This window comes from Arachis duranensis, chromosome 7 (assembly GCF_000817695.3).
Source record: "Arachis duranensis cultivar V14167 chromosome 7, aradu.V14167.gnm2.J7QH, whole genome shotgun sequence".
Lineage (NCBI taxonomy): Eukaryota > Viridiplantae > Streptophyta > Magnoliopsida > Fabales > Fabaceae > Arachis > Arachis duranensis.
This window is the reverse complement of record NC_029778.3, coordinates 5,186,564-5,202,492: the sequence shown is the minus strand read 5'-3', so window position 1 is coordinate 5,202,492 and position 15,929 is coordinate 5,186,564. Positions and strand designations below refer to the sequence as shown.

Genomic DNA, 15,929 nt, shown 5'->3' with positions numbered 1-15,929 from the left:
GTAGTACTTGCGGTGATCCGACTCCAATACCTTGTACTCAACTCCGCAGCGAATGCTATAGGTCTTCACGCTAAGCACGACTTCTTCCTTATCCTAAAACTGTTGGCCGATCTGAAATTCAGATACACCTCCTACATTTTGCGAATCTCTTGTCCTGAAGTCAACAAGTACGGAGGGATCTTCCTGAAGTGCCATGGCATCCAAGTCCAGACTAGAGAAGTGGGAGGAGGGGGTACTGATTAGTACCTAAACTAGATGCTCCCTCACCGACAGAAATTGGTGCGACGTTATTTATTTTCGAGTATGATTTTTATGTTATGTATAATCGTGCCTAAGAATATATCAGTTAAAGTTGATTCTTTTTTTTTTTTGATTAATCAAAATCCTTTTTCAAACTCTACAAATTTCTTCAGAAACATAGGACTCAACATTATTCAACTTTCTTTATAATATTCACTAGCTATGTTTTAAAAAAGATGAGTGATTTCTTTTATGATTGTCCATTTAATTCTCCAAGCTCTTGCAAGATAGTTAAACTACTTATTCTCACTTGGTTTTAGGACTATGAACCACAAAACAACTTTTTGATAATAATAGTATATTATAAAATAAAAATTTACATGTGGTTGTCTGTTAATAGAATTTTATCTTGCTATGAAGATTTCACAATGGAAATCCAATATAGTTTGGCATATTCTCTTTGGAATGATTCATGGATAAACATAAACGGTGAAAGGCAAGTGAGACCCGTCATTGTGCAGATTTAGACATAATCATCATCCTAGAAAAAGTTGGCAGATCCTCATAAAATAAAGATAAGGTATAAAATAAGTAATATACGTGATACTCTAGCTAGAGTATAATAGATAAAGCAATTTTATCTATTTGAATGTTATCTCATGATTTTTTTTTCTTGAAAAAGAAACAATTGAATAATCTCTATCTACATCAAACCACAAAATTTGATCCCAATTCACACACAGATTAGAGATGCAAAATGGATGTATGCTTGGTTTTAGATATAGTGTAAACTACAAAATGGAGTTTCATAAACATATTTAAAGGGTTTATAAACATGTAAACACATGTTTTAATCCAAAAATTGTTTTCCATATCATTTATAGGATAAAAGTAAATGTATGATTTGAGATCAAATCAATTTGGTTCTTAAATTTTTATTTGCTGATTAATTCAGTTTTATTTTACAGTATGTGACACTTTAGGCTATTTAATATTTTAGGATTTTACTAATTTCGTCAAAGAGATAATCTACATAAGAGACTAAGTTAATTTACCATATTATCAAACTCATGATTAAATTAATTATTGAGTAACAATTAAAATAAAGATTATCGATATATGATGGTGAAGAAAATTCAAAAGCTATTGGACCATATTGGCACGACGTTGTTATTGTCATTTCATTAATAATGTCAAAGTAGATAATTATAAAATTCGACCTAATTAATCAATTTTAAAAATTTTAAGGATTAGATTGATTAAATTTAATTTAATTTTTGTTTAATTTGATTCTAAAGTCTTTTTTTAAAAAAATTACAGATGAAAAAAATTATTGAACAGTTGTTAAAAAAAGTATTCCATCGTTTAATAGTTGTGCAAAAGAGAATATATAAATGAAAAAGATTGTTTAATTGTTAAAAAAATTCAACTATAATATACATCTAAAGTTTTTTTTTAAATTAATTAAAAAAAATAATAGTTTATGAGCAAGACATACCAGGTCATGTGAGTCGAGGGTGGAGCAACATGTTAACCCTTTGCCCTCTAGCCTACACCCAAGTCTCGAAGCCCAACTCTTAACTTGGAGAGGATAGAACAACATAAAACCATTCAACCCAACCAAGAATATCCAAGCCCATGTTCCATTATAATAATGCCCCACTCAGGTCACAAGCTCGCGTTATCAAGTTTGAAAAATATTACACCTTCTCATAAGTTTTATAAATCCGTATGCTCTAATATATATGACTGAGGTGAGACTTGTCAAACGAAAAACTTAGAACAATGTTATAAATATTTGAATAAAAAATTTGATCTCTAAAATTTATTTTTAAAAAATATGTATCTAATTCTTTTCATCTCATTTTTAAATCTTTTAAAGGCTTATTTGTTGTTAATATTTTTTGTGAATTCTTTTATCAACAATATAAATTTTCGAGTACCATTTTAGTAGTTTATTTTAGATAATTATAAAACTCGACCTAATTAATGAAATTTAAAAGTTATAAGGAGGCTTATTTGTTGTTAATATTTTTTTATAGATTTTTTGTCAACGGTATAAATTTTAGGGTACCATTTTACTAGTTTATTCTAGATAATTATAAAATTCGACTTAATTAATGAATTTTAAAAGTTATAAGAATTAAATTGATTAGCTATAAATTTGATCAGTGTAGAATTTAATTTTTATTTGACTTTAAATTTTGTTTTTCAAAAAAATATGAATAGAAAAGATTATTTAATGGTTGTACAAAAGAAAATATATGAACGGAAGATTTTTTTTAGTTGTTATTAAAAAAAATTCAACTATAAAAAAATATAAAAGGCCCATTAGATCGTGTGGGCTGGAACAGTGACCTGTTATTCCTCTTTATTGTCATAATAGGCCACTACATCAGCCTGCACGACCTAGTGGGCCTTTCATATTTTTTTTCACAATTGAATTTTTTTAACAACAATTAAAAAAAAACTCCTCCGTTCATATATTTTCTTTTGCACAATCATTAAATAATATTTTTTATTCATATTTTTTTTAGAAAACAAAATATTAAAATCAAATAAAAAATTAAATTCTACACTAATAAAATTTAAAGCTAATCAATTTAATCCTTATAACTTTTAAAATTTATTAATTAAGTCAAATTTTATAATTATCTAAAATAAACTAGTAAAATGGTACCCCAAAGTTTATATCATTGACAAAAAAATTCACATAAAATGTTAACAACAAATAAGCTTCCTTATAACTTTTAATTTCAATAATTAGGTCGAGTTTTATAATTATCTAAAATAAACTACTAAAATGGTACTAAAAAATTTATATTATTGTTGACAAAAAAATTACAAAAAATATTAACAACAAATAAGCCTCTAAAAGATTTAAAAATGAGACGAAAAGAATTAGATATATATATTTTAAAAAATATATTTTAGAGATCAAATTTTTTATTCAAATATTTATAACATTGTTCTAAGTTCTTCTCTTGACAAGTCTCACCTCGGTCATATATATTAGAGTGCACGGGTTTATAAAACTTATGAGAAAGCGTAACATTTTCCGAACTTGATAACACAAGCTTGTGACCTGAGTGAGGGCATTATTGTAATGGAACATGGGCTTGGATATTTTTGGTTGGGCTAAATGGATTTGCAATATGTTGTCCTGTCCTCTCCAAGTTGAGAGTTGGGCCTCGAAACTTGGGTGTAGGCTAGAGGACAAAGGGTTAACAGGTTGCTGCACCCTTGACCTATATGGCTTGGTATATCGTGCTCATAAACCATCACTTTTTTTTAACTAAATTTTTTTAATAAAAACTTTAGAATGTTACAATATGGATGATCATTGACCACGTATGACTTAGATAGCTTAACTTTCCTATAGTGAAGTGCCATATTACCAAAAAAATTACATCTAATGAAAGAGGAAAAAGAGGACTCTTGTACATGTATAAATCGGAGGTTAAACCTCCAGTTGATTACACACAGAAACAATAAAATACTCTTCCTCCTTTTAAATACAATTCTCTATTTCTCTCTTTTTAAGTTCTTAAGTTGCAATATATATAATACTAGTGAATAGATAAGTTACTTCTATTATTATAGTGAGATAATTATATTAGTAAATATTAATACTAGAATCTTCTGTTTACACTTTTTTATTTTATCTTCTTTATTTATTTATTTCACAACACGTTATCAGCACGAGACTCTGATCAAATTTTAGGAAGACTCAAGTAACAAATTTTCATTATGTCAAAACTCTCTCATCTTGAATTTAATGTTCTTGATATATCTAGGAATAATTATTTATCATGGATACTAGATGCTAAAATCCATCTTAATTCAATGGATATTGGAAATACCATTAAGGCTGAAAATAATACTCCAAGAAGGATAAAGCCAAAGTCATGATTTTCCTTCGTCGTCATCTTGACGTAAGATTGAAAAATGAATATTTCACATTAAAAGATCATGCAGATCTGTGGAAAGACCTTGAAAAAATGTACAATCATGTCATACTTCCTCAAGCCCGATATGTTAGAGAAAACTTTCTCGACCTTCCATGTCTCGAATGTGCTCCTGCAGCAGCAGTATCGAGAAAAAAAATTTAAAAATATTTTGAACTAATTTCTTGTCTTCTTATTGCTGAGCGCAACAATGAGTTACTCTTAAAAAATCATGAAGCGCGCTTAGCTGGCGCCGCCTCATTTCCTAAAGCAAATATGTTTTTAAAATAAGTTATTCATAATATGTTTACTTTATATTAAATAACTTCTTATATTTTTTGTTATTTATACTAATACCAAACAATCTATAAAATAAAGAAATTCACAAAGTATTTATATTTAATAAAGAAAAGGTGTAGCATGCAATAAACAAATAACTCAATGTTTATAAGAAAAAATGAACTAAAATATTTTAAAGCAGATTTATATGTATTTATTAAATGTTATCAAATTATTAATAATAATAATATTAATAACTTGGGTAGTAGAATATATTAATTTAAGTAGTAGAAAATAATAATATATTATTAAAAAATTAACAATTAGTTCTCTAAATATTTAGATAAATTTAATAAACAGAAATAAAAAATATACAATATATTCAAAACATTATAAAGAAAAATTAAAAAATTATTTAAAAATATATAATATTTATAGAGATATAGAAAAAAAAGGATAATTATTAAAAGGATATGATATAGAATATTATAATTATTGACAAATTTTATTGTAATTAATCAATAAATATTAACAAATTTAATTATTTCATACATAATATTTTTTAAAATAGAATCAAGTTCCAAGACTCAACTCTCAACTTGTAATAGAAATTGATTATGTAATAGTTGTACAAAGAAAAATATATGAACGGATAATCTTTATAATTGTTAAAAAAATTCGATTATAATATTAAAAGTTATAAGGATTAAATTGATCATCTATAAATTTTTAATGTGAAATTTAGTTTTTATTTAATGCTAAATTTGTTTTCCAAAAAAAATTAGGAATAAAAAAATTATGTAATAGTTGTGCAAAAAAATATATGAACGGAGAATTAAAAAATATTATGAATAGAAAAGATTATGTACTAGTTATGTAAAGAAAAATATATGAAAGAAGAATTTTTTTTAATTGTTAAAAAATTTGTGCAAAGTATGTACAAAAAAATATATGAATTGATAATTTTTTTAATTGTTAAAAAAATTTGATTATAATATTAAAAGTTATAAGGATTAAATTGATCAGTTATAAATTTTTAGCGTGAAATTTATGATGATAAATTTTTTTTTTCAAAAAAATTACGTAATAGTTGGACAAAAAATAATATATGAATGGAGAATTAAAGAAAAATTATGAATAGAAAAGATTACGTAATAGTTGTGCAAAGAAAGATATATATAGGAGAATTTTTTTTTAATTGTTGTTAAAAACTAAAAAGTTGTGTAAAGTATTTCTTTTTTTTAAAAAAACAACGATGGTTAGAAAGGCCCACATGGCCTCGTGGGCTGAGGACGCAGTATTTTGTTATCTCCTCTATTGTCATGAATCGAGCATGCTCGCTGCTGTATGAGTACAGTCTCATGCGTTGCCACGTGGGCCTTCGCCCCAGCGACGAGGCCCAACTCTATGCTTAGAGAGACAAGTCCAACACGGAAACCCATTCAAGCCCACATCCAACCAATAATGCTCCTACTTAGGCCACAAGCTCGCGTTACCAAGCTCAGCAAGTTATTTTGTTCCCATAATATATATAAATTTGTCTCCTTTAATAAATATGCCCGGTGTGCGACTTTTTTCTAAGATAGATGTCCGACATGGGACTTTACTCCCACCATAAACCCCTAACCCTCTTCTCGGCGGTGACTCTGACTTCCCTCGCAAGTCCTCCGTGGATTCTCCCTCCGTCGCTGCAAACCCGTGACCTCTTCCGCTGCCACCACTGGTTTTCTTTTACTCAGTCAGGTGCCACCACTGTTCCTTGTCTTGACAGGTAAATCTCCTTAATTCAGAATTGCTTTCAATTTTTTATTTCACCATTCTGAATCTGATCCTTCTTTGTTGAAATTATTTTCTATCGCACTGCATCGTCATCCACTCACATTGGCGTTCCTATCACTCCCACCACCTTCACTCTATTTCATTTTGTTGATTCTCTGTTATATTGGTTTATAGGTCTCTCTGGTAATTGAAAAGGAAAAAAAAAAGTCAATAATTAACTTTGATCTTGCCTGGGAAATAGATCGGCCTCAACTCCTCGAGATTAGCCGAGCTATCTGCTGCAAAGTTGAACGTCCGTCTCTTGGTATCCGAGTTCCTTATGTTCGTCGTGAATGTGAGAGCACGAGCAGTGTAAAGAGAGGGGAGTGTACCTGCAAAGGCACTCCGAAGCTTAAGTCAGTGCGTATTCTAGTTTTCTCAGGAAAAACTTGGTGCTTTAGAAATAGTCTACTTCCCTTTTATATATGACGAGTTATTTGTCCGTTATGTTCTTGGTTTTACCGCTTAACGTAACCGATCTTATTTTGTCGTTGGAGCATCGGTCATGATGAAGACGTTATTGTCGCCGAGTTATTGCTTATAATTCCGAATAGTAACGGAAGATAACGAGGTACATCATATATTGCTTAATGGTCATGGAGCCGAGTTATAACGCATAATAATGACGACCATTATGAGGTAATGATCATATCAAACTTGATTCTATATTTTCCTCTCTGTTATCAACTTCATCTCGACTTTCCTCTCTGCAAATCCTTTTCGCCTTAATTTTGTCCCTATTGCTCCAGTAACGTTTATTTCAAATACTGACTCTCCACTAATTTTGAGAAGCTTATTTGCAGGACTTCATTTTCAATTGTGGGGGTTTGTCTGTAGCATTTGTCCTAGGATTAATTGCATATGTAAATGCTGATAAAGTAATCAACAAATAAAAAAATACAAGTAACAGTATTGATATAGAATAGTATGTGTAAATTATATAGTAATGTGTGATTGCAGTGTATAACAAAAAATTGAATAAAACAAAAGTTGATGGTTCAATGGTTAGGCACACCCAGCATTGTCGATTAGTGGTGCAGCAGCTTGTGATCCCTCCACTGTTGGGAGCCAGAGGTATTCGCTGCTCTGTTAAACCAGCCTGACGCGGTGCCCTCTAGCCTACGAGCCAGGACACTCGAGCCTTCGCTCGGGAGCCATGGCCCAACTCTCAACTTGGAGCGGGCAAGCCAGCTTGGTGCAAGCTTCTAATCCCACCAAGCGTAGCCTAAACCATGTTCCATCACCTTGGTGCCCTCACTTGAGTCACAAGTTGGCGTTACTCAACTCGGCGGACTGAAAAAACTCTCTTAGACATTAAAAATATTTATAAAACTTTTTTATTACCTGATGTGGGACAAATTTGGTGTTATCTAAGGATGAAGGTGAGATTTTCTAATTATTGTTAACTCTTAACTTCAAGTACTTTTATGAATGGAATTGTAAATTACAAGTATTAATCCTTTCTATCAAATCATTGTAAGACTATGCACCAATAAAAACACGTGCGGATAATAACATGAGATTTAGATATTAGTATTTAGATATGCTTGGAGGGTGCCGTTATTAACCACTCAAAAGGGACATAGATATTTAACAAACCAAGATTACAATTCATGTAACAACTAACAAATTATAAAGGGTGAAGAAAAAAGAAAAGAAATCAGAGATAAGAGAAAATGGCTACACTAGGTGGCAATCGTGTGGTTGAAGGAAGCCAGAACAGCATTGAGATCCAGAACCTTGCTCGCTTTGCTCTTGAAGAACATAATAAAAAATCGGTTCTTCTTCTTCTTCGTCTTCTACTTCTATATTTCTAATTTTTTTTCAGATAAAATATATAATTCATTTTAATTTGGGTTATTTTTGTCACTTAATTAAAGTCTTGTGCTTTATGTTAGTATGTTAGTGGGGTTATTATTCAAAATTGGATTATTGTCTATGTGTAATAATAAGGGAGATTCTTATTTAAGAATTAATACTTGTATGATTTGAAGTATTATTTTTAGTTCAAATGAACTGAGAAAATATAAGTGATTAATATTTTTGTATTTGAATAATATGTTTATAATTTCTAATTTATGCTGCAGAATTCAAGCTTGGAGCTTGTGAGGGTGATAAGTGCAAAGGAGCAAGTAGTTGCTGGAAGCATATATGAAATAACTATGGTGGCAAAAGATGGTGATGAGAAGAAACAAGTTTATGAAGCCAAAGTGTTGGTGAAGCCATGGTTGAACTTCAAGGAGCTGCAAGAGTTCAAGCTTGTTACTGATGATGATAACGAAAATGATAATGCTGCTTCGGTGTCTAGAGCACTTATCTAGCTATGTATTTAATTTTCACTAATATATGTATGGAATAAATGTAGCTAGCTCTGAAATACTATAAATGGGTGTAATCTATTATACACCAAAATCAGTTACTAAAGTCAGCCACTAGTATAGCATGTTGGAATACAAATACACATTGAAAATGAATTAAATCACACATGTATTTATACACAAATACATTAGTGACTGATTTTAGTGACTAATTTTAGTGAACAAATAGCATTTTTCATTATGAATAGAATGTATAAAAAATTAAAAATTACTTATTGAATGATGGAAGTTATAATTGAGAGTAGGGTGACATTTACTTGCTGACTCGCATTATTGCATGCTTTACAACGTAAACTTTTCTATTTGAGTTTCTTTATGACCTTAAAACAGCTAACTAAATTACTATAGTGTAAAGAAAATAAAACTAAACTACCAATAGAATTTGTTATTTTTTGCTAATATTTTAATTATTAGTCTGATTTTTTAGTTTTTTAATTCCATAATATATTTTTAATTCATTTTTTTAAACATTATTAATTAATTGCTAATAAAAAATAATAAATTTTATTGTTTTTTTTTTACTAAAAAAAACATAAAAATCATTTAAGTCAGAGAGGACATTTCCTTCTTAGTTCTTAATAATTTCTTCAACAACATTATAAAAGAAGAAAAATTCAGTATAAGACAGATTATATTTAATTGTTATCTTTGCTAAAAGATTAGCAATTGAGTTCGATGTTCTCTGAATCAAATGAACGTGGACTACGTAGTTTTGCTGCAACATCTCACCGATTTTGCAGATAGGGTTGGAAGTGAGTGGAGTTAGACCAAATTCAAACTCGGCTCACGAAAATTGAGCTTGGCTCACGACTCGATTCATTAACAATCAAGCCTATTTCTTAAGCTCAAGCTCGACTCACCGAAAGCTCACGAGCTGGCTCAAGCTCACGAGTTGGCTCAAATAAGAGAAACATAAATACATAATCTATAATTCTATATCAGTAAATTACAACTTATATTTTTTAAAAAATATTTGAAAAGATCAATTTTATATATTGTTTATGTATCAATAAATTATAAATTTTTTATTTATGTCCTATATTAAAATTATATGTAAAAAATAAATATAAATATTAAATAATTAAGATTGTTATAATATATATAATCGAGCCAGCTCACGAGCTAATGAGCTGAACTTATCCAAACTCAAGCTCGACTCATTTAATTTATAAGCTCAATTTCAGGCTCAAGCTTGACTCACCAGCTCACGAGTTTAGCTTATCGAACTGTTAACGAGTCGAGCTCGAACTGACTCATGAGCTGGCTTGACTCACTTCCAGCCCTACTTGCAGAAAATGTCATTGTTATCCATTCGCATTACAGCATATTCTTTGTTTATAATAAGATAAGCCTCCAAATAATTTATTTCCAAGGTTGCGAGAACCGGACCGGTCAATGAACCGGTGAGGTTACTGGTTCAATGGTTTAATGGTTCGACCGGGGTTCAACCGGGGTTCAACCGGTTTAATTAAATATTAAATAAAATTATTAAAAAACCTAAAAATAATTTTAAATATATTAATTTAATAAAAAACCGTTAAAAAACCGTTAAAAACCGGCCGATTTGACCGGTTTACCGGTTAACTGGCCGGTTCGACCGGTTTTTTACTGGTTTTTTGCTGGTCGGTTTTTGAGCTTACCCGGACCGGTTAACTGACCGATTCCCGGTTTTTCTGGTTGAACCGGCCGGTCCGGTCCGATTTTCAGAACCATGTTTATTTCACATAAGCCTCCTTATTCCTACTTTTTCAGGCCAAACAAAGACCCATTCAAATTGCCTAAAGTTCACACCATTTTATGAGTCCTATCAAAATACTTGCAACATAACCCATCAATCACTAGCCAAATCGTATTGCTCAAAAAGACTAGCAACGTAATTTAGCTTAACTTCATTGATAGAAGGAGGGCACCAAAAATCAATCAAAGAGGTATGATTAGTCACCTGGTTAGTATGCTTAACAATACCATATTCAGCCGCATAATATATAATAAATATGAGAATCTTATCCTTGTTCCAACTGACATTTTAATTAAAAATATCATTATTTCTATCTCTTTAAATTCACTAAAGTTCGGCAGTAAGATTACTTTTTTTATCTGAAGATTAACCCGGAAACAACTCCAAAAATTCAAAGATACATTTCCACTTTTCATTTTCATCTTCAAATTGTTCCAAATATATTTAACTTTATAATAAGATTTGAGATGTTCTTGGTTTCATACGTTTTGTTGCATTTAGGGATAAAGATCTATGATTATCAAACATATGTGAAAATAATAGTTAGCTGATGAGTATGCAGCGAAATTTTGACTTCTAATAGATAGAAAGTAATATGAAATTGAATACCACCCACAATGATGCACTAACTATAACAAAGCCAATATGAGAAAATAGGATGTGAATTAACTTTCTTTCTTATTTTTGATGATGTTTCAACTACATTGTTACAGGAATATATATAGTATCATCTATACTATAATTTTAATGAATGAGAATAAAATTCTTCTATGAAAACTCCTTACAAGTTCTTTTCTATTAAAACTCCTTGCAAACCTTATTTTACTCCCTAAGTTTGCTCTTAGTCTTTCTTTTATTCTCACACTAGCAGTAGAAATAATACCATAAAAACAGAGCCAAATTAGTCCCTTGACCTTCTCAAGAATACTCGTATGCTAGAATCATGACGTATTTTTATTGAAATCCTATGCAAAAATCTCTTAAAGTAATTTTTGAAATTGGTTGTGCCTAAAAAGATTTTCAAAATCTTCATTATACTAATTTAATTCTTGATACTAGAAAAATACATTATGTTAGTCTCATATTCGTTTTCTGTAAAGTTAATAACATGTACAAGATTAACTTAGGGCAATTTTTTAAATTCCAGAAATTAAATTAAAATCTTAAATTTTTTTTAGTGTAAATCCCACGTGCCAGTGTGCCACTTTTAAATTTAATTTATTGGTTGTTACTAAAAAACTAGCAAGATATCTGCGCTAAGCGCTATGCGCGGGAAGAGAAATAAATAGAATAATTATATAAAAGTAAAGCTTAGTTTGAAAAATAATGATCTTTGAAGAGAAAAATTAAAATTGCTGAAACTTAGTTTTGTAAAAATATTGTTAACATTTAAAAATTGATAAGTTAGTGTAATAAGATATTTGTAATTTTATTGAAATATAAAGAAGATAAAGTATATGTACTGGATATAAGTAGAATATATTGTCTGTATTAATTTAGAATTTAATTTTGATGTACTATCAGTGTAAAATAATTTTACACATGCATTCAATTATATAATGCCACATCAGCAAAAATAAATTTGTGACCTAGTTTATTCTTTTGAAGTGATATCTATAAAATTTGACACCCAAAAAATAAATCTTTTTGAAAAATAATATTTAATTATTGAATAATTTTGAGATATAAAAATCATGTATGCATTATTAAAGTTGGTCGAATGTAAACCGAGAAAAAATAAGTTTTTTATAAACGAAAATACATGTATATACATGAGATAATAATTAAGAAATAAGTAATGTTAAAAGCTTTGTCATACATTTCTAAACACTTCTGGGTAAATAATATTTTATGTTTTGTCGGTATTTTCATCATGAGCAATTAGAATTTTCAATCCTTTCTTGTTAGTGACCCTTGAAATGGCAACATATATGGCCACGTGTGAAAACATGTTTTTTCAGTAGCAATCCGATGTGGTCTAATAATTGTCCTTAACTTTTGTTTATGGTTTCATAAGATAGCATGAGAGGGAATTGTCTCTTTTGAAATCTAAATAGTAGCCTAGCATCTGATGGTGTGAGTGTCATTCTAGGAATAAAGACCTTATCGACACAGTTGTCAGAATTTAATAATCTTGCCTCGATAACTTTATCTCCAAATCTTGTAATTATCAATCTAGTACCATTGCAAAGCCCTGAAGAGCGATCAATATTTCTAATAAGCATGACATGGCAACCAACCTTTAGCTTCAATTCATGATTTGAAACCCCGGAACATTTAATTGTTGCTAAAAATTTGGGTGTGTGCATGCCTTCAATTTCATTGCTACCCCTTGGAACAAACATTTATTGGAACTAACATAAGTCTTGCATGCATTGTTGTTCAGTTCGGTCATGTAATCATTCACCTCATCTACCGCATTAATTGTAGGAGCCAAAATAGCTCAACCTTTCCAGTGGCGTTCGTTATACATGTCACCAATGTAATCAGAATAGATTGCTTCAATGATTGTTTCAATTGGATCATTATAATAGGTGATAAGGAATTCATGAGGTATGCTAATTAAATTGCACTCGTCACTCATTCCTTCTGATATTTCATTGCCGACTTGAAGAATCCATTTGGCAAATTGCTGCAAATCTTGTATGCCACTATCTGCAGCTATAGATTGCAGCCGCATGTTGATAGTTAGCTTTAATATTTCACAATGCTGCCATAGATATGATGAATTTAAAGATGCATTGACGATGTATTGTCTTGTCCCCTTTGGAATCACTGGCAAGATTTGCCTAAAATCTCCACCAAAGACTATTGTTTTCCCTCCGAACGGCATCTCTATGCTTTCATCATATTTGAACCTCATCAAATCTTTCATTGTCTTATCCATTGCTTCGAAACAAATTTGCTCATCATAGGAGCTTCATCCCAGATTATTAGCTTTGCTCTCACAATTAACTCTGCCAATGGACTTCCCTGCTTGATATTGCAAGTAGAGAATTTATCTGGGGTTAATGGTATGACAAATCTAGAATGTGCAGTCTGACCTTCAGGTAACAATAAAGAAGCAATACCGCTAGAAGCAACAGTTAGGACTATCTGTCCCTTTGATCTCAATGCTGAAGCTAAAGTTTTTCAAAGGAAAGTCTTTCCTATACCTCCATGGCCATACACAAAAAAACATATGTCCATGTTGACTTTCTACAGCGTTCATGATCTTATCATATACTCTCCTTTGCTCTGTAGTTAATTTGGACAGGCATTGAATGTGTTGCCTTTGTAATTCAACACGATCATAATTTAACTCATCAAAGATCATCTTGTTTCGTGTTCTAAGATGGTCAGTATCCCCTGATGGAAATGGCATTGTCAGATAATCCCGCAAGCTTTTGGCATTACTGTTTAAGATTTGTTCAATCTCAATCAAAGTTAGGTCCTTTAATTCTTCATCGCTGAAAACCAAATTTAAAATGTTGACAAAGCAAAAACATTAGTTGCTATAATTATGAAAAACATATGGTACATGAAAAAATTACTATGAAAACATGTAAGCCACAACACTTTAAAGATATAAAATTTAATAGAAAGGTTTATCATTGGAGTTGTCTGCTTACCAGATCAGCCAAAAATGGCTCTGTGATGATGCAAAATCCTATCACATAATAAGATGACAGTTTCTTCCCATACGATTTCAGGTCGCACCATTAAAAATATCCATTAAAGAAGGAAACTAACGTTGTATCCATTAAAAATGGATTCCGTACAACAAAAGTACCAAAATCCTAAATTTATGTTGACTTTTTAATAAAATTCCAGAATTACCCCCACCATTATCTTCAACATCAACTCCCAACCATCTCTTCTTTCCCACTCAAACTTTCACATCCATCCATTACCACCACCTTAACCACCTTCTTTTTTCTCTGCTACTCCACCACTGGTACCATGACAGCATTTCCATCTTCATGAACCCATCTCCAAGAAACTTGATCACCGACACAACCTCTCCAACTGGATCCCTCTCCCCCTTTCTCTCCCCTTCTTCCTCAAACCCCGCGTCATCTTCGTCACGGTCAACGCCACGCACCTCCATTGCCGTTGTGATTATCGGAGTCATTCTCTGACTTGACAAGTATCCTAACATAAATATGATTGGAGGTTTCTGAGATAATTTGAACAATGAATACATTCAATTAGTTCAATTTGGGTATAGATAAAAACAAATAAATTATTAGTTACAGGAGATTTGTTCAACTTCGTTAATTATATAATAAATTTGTAATTTTTACTGTTGTAAATATAGGACCTTTCTCCATGGAGTCCATGAGCTTGAAGTGGACCTAGGAGGAGTTGAATCGCACCACAGGAAGGGACCTTGCGCGCTAGATCTCGGTTCAGTCTCACTTCCGGAGCTTCTCCATCTTGTGGCGGCATTAGACAGGGTCTTAGCCGGAAAGTCATTGTGGCATTTCTGTGCAACGGCGCTGCTGGAGATTGAATCCGATGGCTCTAAACTCTGAACTTGCCACTGTGCCAAGGTATAGGTGATCTGTGCATGGGCTTGAGGCGGTACTGGGGCGCCGCGGAGTTTGGGTTGCTGCAGTTGAAGGTGGTAGCGCTGTATGGAAACGGATGGATTGCCTGGTTGCCTTGTTGTCGTCTTTATCATCGTCAGCGTAAAAAGATGGCGACAGTGGTGGTTAGTGGAGTAGTAGAGAATAAAGGGTGGTTAAGGTAGTGGCAATAGAGGTGTTTGAGATTTGGAAAAAAAGAGAAAAGATATTGAAGATAAAGGATGAGGTAATTCTAAAATTTTATTAAAGAGTCAACATAAATTTAGGATTTGAGTACTTTTATTGTACGAAATCCATCTTTAATAAATACAACTTTAGTTTCCTCCTTTAAAGAATATTTTTGTCTAAAAAATATTTAAAACTTAGGGAAAAAGACAAATAGGTCCTTGACTTTTCAAACTTTTGACAAATACATTCCTGACAAAATTTAAATACAAAAAAGTCCCTGACTTTAACAAACGGAGGACAATTTAGTCCTTCCATCTATTTGCCTCTCATACACCTAACGGAACTGGCTGACGTGGCTGAAACGGTGTCCAGGTGTCCGTTACGGTACCACGTTGGAAGGGGAAAAAAGTTTGAAGGACAAATAAGTCATTGACGTCATTTTACAAATAAAGTTCGAAGGACAAATAGGTCCTTGAGAATTTTTTTTCAAAATTAATAAACTCATTTCCTAAATTCTCTTATCTACCTCTCTCCATTTTTATATTTCTCTCTACTATTTTTACTCTATATATAATTATATTTTATATTAGTAATTTGACAAATCAAAATATGTCATTCGATATTTTTTTACAATTAAAATATTTTAAATGTAAAATTATACACATTAAATTATTTTAAATTTTAGATAACGAATGTTAAAATTAATTACTAATAAAAAATTAGACTTTTTCATATAAAAATAATAACTAAAAATCTTATTATTTAATTTTTTATCTGCAGATATCTTGGT

At 31.0% G+C, this 15,929-nt stretch overlaps 2 protein-coding genes across 2 annotated transcripts; one reads left to right on the top strand and one right to left on the bottom strand.

Annotated features, from left to right (window-relative positions):
• Nucleotides 1–7,895: 7,895 nt before the first annotated feature.
• On the top strand, nt 7,896–8,812 carry LOC107496688 (cysteine proteinase inhibitor). The gene is made up of 2 exons (XM_016118005.3): nt 7,896–8,062; nt 8,372–8,812. Exons 1-2 carry the CDS (start codon nt 7,961–7,963, stop codon nt 8,603–8,605), a joined length of 336 nt encoding a protein of 111 aa, XP_015973491.1. The 5' UTR covers nt 7,896–7,960; the 3' UTR covers nt 8,606–8,812.
• A 4,031-nt stretch (nt 8,813–12,843) lies between these two features.
• Nucleotides 12,844–13,275, bottom strand: LOC107496632 (uncharacterized). The gene has a single exon (XM_016117938.2). The coding sequence runs from the start codon at nt 13,273–13,275 to the stop codon at nt 12,844–12,846; it is 432 nt and encodes a 143-aa protein (XP_015973424.2).
• Between the last annotated feature and the right edge of the window lie 2,654 nt (nt 13,276–15,929).

Bases quoted from the DNA above. Each gene is read 5' to 3' on its own strand.
- LOC107496688 (XM_016118005.3), top strand. From the start codon at position 7,961: ATGGCTACACTAGGTGGCAATCGTGTGGTTGAAGGAAGCCAGAACAGC. The intron at 8,063-8,371 runs GTTCTTCTTCTT...TTTATGCTGCAG, and splicing joins AAGAACATAATAAAAAATCG to AATTCAAGCTTGGAGCTTGT.
- LOC107496632 (XM_016117938.2), bottom strand. From the start codon at position 13,275: ATGAAAGATTTGATGAGGTTCAAATATGATGAAAGCATAGAGATGCCG.